General features: G+C 53.3%; 1 protein-coding gene across 2 annotated transcripts in view; it reads left to right on the forward strand.

Annotated features, from left to right (window-relative positions):
- UNC5B (unc-5 netrin receptor B) overlaps positions 1-8,281 on the forward strand; it is a 56,429-nt gene extending 48,148 nt beyond the window's left edge. The window contains exons 8-17 of one of the 2 annotated variants that reach the window (XM_039696266.1): positions 23-55; positions 555-749; positions 1,025-1,417; positions 1,990-2,077; positions 2,160-2,328; positions 2,420-2,653; positions 3,443-3,592; positions 4,397-4,561; positions 4,641-4,828; positions 5,547-8,281. In XM_039696266.1, coding sequence (XP_039552200.1) covers positions 23-55; positions 555-749; positions 1,025-1,417; positions 1,990-2,077; positions 2,160-2,328; positions 2,420-2,653; positions 3,443-3,592; positions 4,397-4,561; positions 4,641-4,828; positions 5,547-5,712 — 1,781 coding nt within the window. In that variant the 3' untranslated portion in view covers positions 5,713-8,281. The remainder of the gene's footprint in view (positions 1-22; positions 56-554; positions 750-1,024; positions 1,418-1,989; positions 2,078-2,159; positions 2,329-2,419; positions 2,654-3,442; positions 3,593-4,396; positions 4,562-4,640; positions 4,829-5,546) is intronic. The other variant, XM_039696267.1, reaches the window with a different exon arrangement.
- The last annotated feature ends 642 nt before the right edge of the window (positions 8,282-8,923 follow it).

The following is an 8,923-nucleotide window of genomic DNA, read 5'->3' on the forward strand; positions in this document are numbered from 1 at the left end:
CTAACTTTGTTTTTCCTAACAGATAAAAGAATTCTAAACGAGCCCAAAAGCCACCGTAAGTGCTCATTTCATGGCCATTTTTTTTTTTGTTTGTTCCTGTGGTTTTGTTCTGTTGAACCCATGGTAGGGATTCCCTGGCAGCTGGGCGAGGAAAGGGTGGGAAGATGGAACAACTAAAGCCCACTCCAAAACTCCTGTGGGCTCCTCAGGGTTGTCTCTGTCAGGATGTGAGGGTTGCTCACAGCTTCATGAACCTGAGCTGCACAAACCCAACGTTTCTGGGACTCTTGGTGCTCAGATGAAGTTTCCACGAGCTGTGGCCAGGTGTCCTCCAAAGGTCTGAGGGCTTCACCTCCATCTCATTCTCTGGCATTGCTCTTGACTTCCTGCTCTTAGAAAACACTTTCCATCCTCTTGCCAGCCTTTCCAGCAGGCCCAGGGCGCGTCCTTCCACCCATGCCTGAGTCAGTGGTGGGACTGGGGAGTGACGGTGGGTCTTGCCGTGCTTTTCTGCTGCCCCCTTTTTTCACCTCCATGTCTTTAATCCCTCTCAGTGCTGGAGGCCACAGGCGATGTGGCCCTGTACGCTGGGCTGGTGGTGGCCATTTTTGTCTTCATCGTGATCCTCATGGCCGTGGGGGTGGTGGTGTACCGGAGGAGACGCCGGGATTTCGACACGGACATCACGGACTCCTCGGCCGCTCTGACCGGAGGGTTCCACCCGGTCAACTTCAAGACGTCCCGGCATGGTAAGAGCCATGGAGGTCCTCACCAGCCTTAGGTCTAGCAGAAGGAAAGTCACAGGAGAGGGTGGGTCCTCACTGGGCTCCCAGTCCCATCTTCCTGAGGGAATATACTGATTTTTGAAAGGCTTGGTCTGGTGCCCCATGGCAGGGGTTTGGAATGTGATGAGAAAGTCCCATCCAACCCAAACCATTCTGGGATGTCTCCCACTGAAGCAGTACTTCTCCATGCCCTTGTTTCCACTGCTGCCTTCATCCCAGCTGTGTTTCCTGTCTCACAGACAACCCTCAGCTGCTGCACCCGTCCATGCAGCCGGACCTGACGGCCAGCGCGGGCGTGTACCGCGGCCCCATGTACGCCCTGCAGGACTCCTCCGACAAGATCCCCATGACCAACTCCCCGCTGCTGGACCCCCTGCCCAGCCTCAAGATCAAGGTCTACAACTCCTCCACGGCCTCCTCCTCGCCGGGGCTGCACGACAGCACGGACCTGCTGGGGGGGGTCCCCGCCACCGGCACCTACCCGGGGGACACCGGCAGGGACGGCCACTTTGCCAACGTGAGGAGCAAAGGCCTGGGCTCCCAGCACCTCCTCAGCCTGCCCCGCGAGCATGGCTACAGTGCCAGCGGCACATTTGGCTACCTGGGGGGAAGGCTGACTGTGCCAGGCACAGGTAAGCTGCAGGCTGGGATTGTGTGGCTGCTCAGCCATCATCTTGTTCATGCATGAGCAGCCCTTTGCTATCTCAAACGTGGCTCAGGGAAGGAAGGCAGAAAGCCATTCCCAAGGTAGGCATCTCAGGCTAGAGGTTACAGCCTCCTTGGGCTTGCCTTGGTCTTTCCCTGCCATTGATCCAGGGCCAGCACTTTGCAAAAAATCCCAGATATTAGGATTTTCCTTCCTAGTGAAGGAAAAGAATTGGCCTGGCTCATCCCTGCAAGCAGTGCAGCCATGGGACAGCACAGAGGAGCTGTGGCTGCCCCATCCCCAGAAGTCTGAAAGGTCAAGGTGGACAAGGCTTGGAGCAGCCTGGCACAGTGGAAGGTGTCCCTGCCCAAGGCCGGGGTGCTGGAACTGGGTGATCTTTAAGGTCTCTTCCAACCCAAAGCATTCCATGATTCTGTGATCTGGAGATGTTCCTCTCTGTGCTGCCCTGTCTCCCTGCTCTCCTTGTGCTCTCTGGCTGGGGTGGAGGGTGGTTTCTCCCTCACTGCCTGTGGCTGACCCATGTGTGTGCTGTTCCAGGGGTGAGCCTGCTGGTACCCCACGGAGCCATCCCCCAGGGGAAGTTCTACGAGATGTACCTGGTGCTCAACAAGGCTGAGACCGCCCTGTAAGTCACCCCGCTGGCCACCCACTCCTCGCTGGCCACCAGGGAGTTCCCTGTCCAACGTGTGTCCCCTGTCCCTCCCCAGGCTGCCCTCTGAGGGCACACAGACAGTGCTGAGCCCTGCAGTGACCTGCGGGCCCACGGGCCTGCTCCTGTGCCGCCCCGTGGTCCTGAGCATTCCCCACTGCGCCGACATCAGCTCCTCGGACTGGATCTACCAGCTGAAAACACAGTCCCACCAGGGAAACTGGGAGGTAAGGGGGCAACCTGCAGCCAGAGAGACCCTGGGGGGCAGGCACGACCCCTTGGATGATGGGCTGAGCCTCAGTGTTGATGTCTCTATAGGAAGTTGTGACCCTGGATGAGGAGACCCTCAACACTCCCTGCTACTGCCAGCTGGAGGCCAAGTCCTGCCACATTTTGCTGGACCAGCTTGGCACTTACGTCTTTGTGGGGGAGTCCTACTCCAGGTCAGCCATCAAGAGGCTCCAGCTGGCCATCTTTGCCCCCACTGTCTGCACCTCCCTGGAGTACAGCCTCAAGGTCTACTGCTTGGAGGACACGCCAGATGCTCTGAAGGTAAATATCCCCTTCCCAAAGCTGTTTGTGCTGGCAGCAGGATGCTGCCTGGTGCCTCTCAGGATGGCCTGGCCCTGGGGAGCAGACAACCTGATGCAACTGCCTGCAAAGTGACCACAGTGAAATAATGAGATGTTTACTGCTTTGCCTGTCCTTCCTCGTCCTCTGCCAAGGAAACAGGGAGTGTGTTGTGCAGCTCCTCTGCTGGGACCCCTCCTGCAGGCATTACACGAGAGGTTTGGCTGCTGATGGGCAGGTTTTTTATAGATCCTGCAGGGATCCATGTCTGTCCCTGCCCTGGAAGGGTTTTGTGGCATAGATAACATTCAGTGCATCACGGGAAGCTGGAGTTATGATGCTTTGGCTGCCTGGACCCACCAGTGCTGTGGCTGTTTGGTTCTCTCTGACTTGTCCAGTGGATCCTGTTAGGATTGATGTGGTGCCTCTAGGTGGGGATGCAGGCAGGGCTCTGGCTCTTGGCTTGTCTTTTTCTCCTAAGAGCTGCTGGTGTGATGAAGGGATGGTGTTAAAAGCAGATAGATAGCTCCTTGTGTTGGAGCTTTGTGTTTTCCAAGGAGACATTTGTGGATGCTCCCATTAGGAAATTCAAGTTTTAGGTGGGGCTGGTATATGAGATGAGCTGGCACGTTCTTTTGGGGTGGCAAAAGCTGTTCTCCATGCTCTTCTTGGCAACTCCTCTCCCCGTCCTGGCTTTGGGCGTGGAGCTGGGCAGAGGAGCAGCCCCTGCCCTTCTCCTGCGCCTCACCCTGCCTGTCCTGCTGCCCACAGGAGGTGCTGGAGCTGGAGAGGACACTGGGAGGGTACCTGCTGGAGGAACCCAAGCCCCTGCCCTTCAAGGACAGCTACCACAACCTGCGCCTCTCCATCCACGACATCCCCCACGCGCTGTGGAGGAGCAAACTGCTGGCCAAGTACCAGGTGAGGGGCAGCTGGGGGCAGCTGGTCTTCCAGACTGGGAGCTCATCTCCAGCCAGGCACCACAGGGCTGTGTTGTCTCCCAAAAGGATGGAGGAGGAAGGGGATCAGTTTCCTGGTCTTTCTGGATGGATGCTCTCTGTGAGGTCTATCCTTGCTGGGGTCTATGTACAAATCACAAATGGGATGGGACTGCTAGGAACGTGTCTTGAGCTGTTTTATTTTCCAGCATCAGTCTTATTACATGGTTATGACAATGGGAAAGTGCCAGCAGCTCACATCCCAGGCAGCAGACCAAGAACTTAATGTTACAACTTACTTTATAAGTTTTTTGACCAATCACACAAAGCAAAAGCATACTGACAGCAGTTCCATCCAACCACTATAAGCACACTTACCTTTGGTTAAAAAAATGTTTGCTTATTTCGAATACAATACCTGTTTGTAAGCCTTCAAACACAATGCACAGAACTCCATTATTAAGCTTAGAACTTCCTAATATCTCTCCAGATATACTTTTCTGCAGCTTAGGGAGTTATTCTAGTCAAGCATTAATGCACAGACCGTTGTCCCATTTGTCCTTACTTTTCTACTTTTTACATAATTTTTCTGCTGACTTATTTTATGGCTTAGCTTAGCTCTAATCACACCTCTTCTGTCTCTGAGGCCTGCCTTTTGCACCTTTCCAAAACCTTCTGATTTTATGGATTCCCACAAGGTCCTGCTGTCCCACCTCATCCCTCATGGGGTGGCTGGAGGAGGTGGGAGCTGGAGCCTTGGCTGAGCCCGTGCTTTGGTGGCCCACAGGAAATCCCTTTCTACCACATCTGGAGCGGCAGCCAGCGAGCTCTGCACTGCACCTTCACGCTGGAGAGGTACAGCCAGGCCTCCACCGAGCTCACCTGCAAGATCTGCGTCCGCCAGGTGGAAGGGGAAGGGCAGATCTTCCAGCTCCACGTCACGCTGGGAGAGGTGAGCAGAGGGGAGGGGAGGTGTGGGGACAGCTGGGGACACGTCTGGAACATTTCAGCAATGTCTCTTCCTCTTCCAGCACGGCAGCTCCTCCGACACCCTGCGCTCCCACCACAGCGGTGCCACCACCACCAGCACCACCCAGGTGGGACCCTACGCCTTCAAAATCCCCCTCTCCATCCGGCAGAAGATCTGCAACAGCCTGGATGCTCCCAATTCCAGGGGGAACGACTGGAGACTTCTCGCCCAGAAGCTTTCCATGGACCGGTGGGTCTCCCCAGGCTTTGCTTTCCCTTCCTGTGCCCCCAGCAGGGAGGCTCCACTCTGTGCTCCCTGTCAGCTGTAGCCATCCAGGGGGGTTGTGTCCAGCTGTATAGGTCCATCCATAAATGAGGATATTGCTCTGCATAGTTATATCCATCTCTATCCTTGGATATGGTTTTAAATTTTATAAGAGGAGAGGTTTAGATGAGATATTGGGAAGTTGTTCTTCCCCTGGGGGTGGTGAGGACCTGGCATGGGGTGCCCAGAGAAGCTGTGGCTGCCCTATCCCTGGAAGTGTTCAAATCCAGGTTGGAGAGGGCTTGGAGCACCCTGGGATAATGGAAGGTGTCCCTGCCCATGGCAGGGGGGTTGGAACTGGATGATCTTGAAGGTCCCCTCCAACCCAAACAATTCTGCCATCCAATTGTGCCACAGTCCTGTGTCTCCTGTCACTATGAATGGCCCTTGTTTATCTGGGACAATGGCTGTGCCATTCCCACCTGGTTTCACCCCAGGACCAAAGGGAGAAAGGGTAATTTCAGCAAAGCAAACCTTACATTGCTTTTGCATGAATAAACTGCAGACGGTCTCTGAGGGCTTTGGCGTTTGCGTTACAGCATTCCCATCCAAGTTCATGTTCCAAACAGGCCCAGCATCCTCCCTCCTGCCATCCACAAAGGGCACCACAGCAGCCCAACCCTCTCCTGCTTCTCCCTTTCAGGTATCTGAACTACTTTGCCACCAAAGCCAGCCCCACCGGGGTGCTCCTGGACTTGTGGGAAGCCGAGCACCAGGACGACGGCGATCTCAACACCCTGGCCAGTGCCTTAGAGGAGATGGGCAAGAGCGAGATGCTGGTGGTCATGGCCACAGAGGGGGACTGCTGATGCTGCTCCCCACGCCTGGGGGGCCAGGAGGACCAAGCAGGGGGTGAGGAAGGGTCCTCCCCCGATGGCAGGGGGAGGCACATCCGTGCTGAGCGGGGAGGAGCTGCTTCTCCTGCACCACTGTCAGCCTTAGAGACCCATCCTCAGCGTTTACAAGCAATCCAAGTGTTACACAGCATTCCTCCTCCTCCTCCTCCTCGTGGCACGGGGAGGAATTAGGGCTTCTCGAGTCGGGATGGGGGCTTTCCTTTTCCTTCTTCTTTTTGGGTTCCCTTCCTCCTCCTTTAATAGCATTTCTTGCGTTGAAGAGATGAATACAATCCAGGCTTAACTTCTGTCAAAGGCTTCAGGCAGCTTAACGAGGCAAATAGGAAAGAAAAAAAAGGAAAAAAAAAAGTTTCTTAGGAAACGCAAATAATTTATTATCCAGATCTTTGGATGTGTCCTTTTTAAAAAAAAAAAAAAAAAAAGAAAGAAAAAAAGATTTATAAATCTTTTGGGTTTTTTGGTGTGTGAGGGCAAGAGCAGCGCTGTGGTCAGGGTGGCAGACAGAGAGATTTCAATGGACACACTTTTGTCGGGAAAAGCGTGTGATCCAAGTTGAGAAAAACATGTTTACATGTCCTGGGACCCCCAGGGAGTCCAGAGGTTGAAGTGCCTCTCCACCCCTCTGCTTCAGGGCCAGCTCAGACCCTTCCCAAGGCTTTTGTCCTTGTCCTTTTTCCCTGGCAGTGGGAATGATGGGTCCCACTCCACCTGCAAGGAGGGATGAGGGATGCTGCCCTGTATTTAGGGTTCAGGGTGGGGAGAGTGCATCCAGATGTGGGTATTTTTAATTAATTCTTCCCTGGCATGGTTTGGGGGAGCTTTTTAGGATGACTACGCCTTCACTTACGTAACTTCAGTACAAACCAAAGATTTCAGTCCTGCACCAACCTCCGGACTCGAGGCTAAAGGGGGGGATGTTGTAAACCCAGCAGGATTTTGCAGTGAGCACCCCAAACCTCGCCTTGGGGCTCAGAGGGAGGTGATGAGCAGGTGTGGAGGGGTCAGGGGAGAGCAGGGGCTGGTGGGCTGCGATGTGGCCACTTCAAACTGCCTCCACTTCAGGTCCCTGCACTCCTGCCTAGATTTTGATGCAGTATTTCAGCACGGATTCAGGGAGGGATACTCTGGTATTCCCAAGCTGCCAACCAGGCTGAGCGTTTTCACATGAGGGACAGCATCATGAGCAGTGCTCAGGTTTCCATCCCTCACTGCAGCTCCTGTTTTTCCCCTGGAATAGGCTTTTTATAACGATGGAGAAGCTGTGGGGTGAGTGGAAAGTAATCAAGTGGTAGGCAGGAACGAGGTTCCTCACACAGGATATGGTGTCTTGATGAAGGTAAAAAATTTAGGTTGCCTGGAGGTAGAAATAGTTACTCACTGAGTGCTGTATCTTAGAAATTTGTCTGTTTAAAAAAAAAAAATCAGAAGGGGGTGGTAAGCTCAGGATTAGACTAGGTCACACGGCCAGGCTGTGGATTCTCCATCAGTGGAAGTATTAGGAGCATGTCCTGCTCTGGCTGCAGAGCCCTGGATCAGTGTCCTGGAGTGCCTGTGCCATCCCACAAAGTGCTGGGCACAGGAGCACACTCAGGGAGCCTGGAGAGCATCACCTGCACAGGGCAGCTCGGGAGGAGCTTTCAGTATTGCTGGGCATGACAGCATTCCCCTGGGCAGCTCCTGAGGCACTGCTGGAAAGCACTGAGCTGCTCCCTGCTGTGTCTCAGGGTCCCTGGAGCTCACTTCTGGCTGGGTTTTCAAGGCTGTGGGAGAGAAGGGATCTTTTCCCCTTGTGCTGGATGGGAAAACTGCTGCTGGGAGAGCTCCTGTGTCACATGGGAAAGGATTTATCTGTCCTTTGGGTTGCATTTGAGCATTTCTGAGACCCTCTGCGCTAAGGAAGAAAAGGCAGATTTGGAGAGCAATAAAGAGTCTGTGGATCAATCCAGCTGCCCGTGGGCTCGAGGGCTCCTTTCTCAGTTCCACGGGGTTCTCTGAGGGATGAGATGCTCTTTCAGGTCACCTGGGAATCTCTCTCACTCCCATTCTCTGGTTTATGGATCACTGTGCTGGGATGTGTGTCTGTCTGTCCGTCCATCCGTCCATCCTGCCCACGGGTGGGAAACTCCATCCCCCTCCATCTCTGTTCACCTCCCCTTGGGCAGGCAGCAGCCACCTGGCTTGGCTGAAGTGCATCGTTGGGGAGCTGCTCCCCGTTTTTCTGGCCAGGGAACCTGCAGCAGGAGCAGGGCAGGGGGGATGCAGGGTTTGCCTCCCTCTCCCGTGGGTGCCCTCCACACCTCCCAGGGGTTTCTCCAGCCAGGCATTTTGGCCAAGGCAGCCCCGTGGCCTGGCAGTGTCCATCTCTTGCCCCAAAATGTGTTTCCATATTTATATGTTCAGGGGATGGGCCCGGTGGCGTCCTCTAAACCCTCGTCTGTTTATTCTGTAAACTAAAGAACTGTAAATAAAGTTTAGCATTCCTATTGTAACAAATTAATTTTTATGCAATAAATTATATTTCCTAGTCTAATAATAAAAAAATAGAAAAAAAAAAAGGAAACATTCTGCTTTATCTGCTTGCCAGTCTCCTGTTCATCACTCACCATTCCTGCTGTGTTTGGTATCTGCAGGGACTGGGGAGCCCTGTGAGATCCCTCTCTTGTATGTGCAGGGTTCCCAGATGAAGGAAGGAATGATGCATCTGACTCCATGTTCTTAGAAGGCTAATTTTTTATTTTAAAATACTATATTATTTTAAAGAATACTGTACTAATGAATACAGAAAGGATACTTGCAGAAGGCTAAAAAGATAATAATGAAAACTCATGACTCTCTCCAGAGTCTGACACAGCTTGGCACTGATTGGCCAAAAAGTCAAAACAATTCACATGAAACCAATGAAACAATCACCTGTTGGATAAACAATCTGCAACCACATTCCAAAGCAGCACAACACAGGAGAAGCAAATGAGATAATACTGTTTTCCTTTTTCTCTGAGGCTTCTCAGCCTCCCAGGAGAGAAATCTTGACAAAGGAATTTTTCCAGACAATATGACTGCCATGTCCCTCCAACCTGCTTTGGGCTCCATTGCTCCTGCATGCCAGCAGGAGGGTGTTGCTGTGGGGGTCCCTTCTGGAAGTGAGTGGAGATTGATTGATGGT

Source organism: Passer montanus, unplaced genomic scaffold (genome assembly GCF_014805655.1).
Source record: "Passer montanus isolate IOZ18808 unplaced genomic scaffold, ASM1480565v1 scaffold96, whole genome shotgun sequence".
Taxonomy (NCBI): Eukaryota; Metazoa; Chordata; class Aves; order Passeriformes; family Passeridae; genus Passer; species Passer montanus.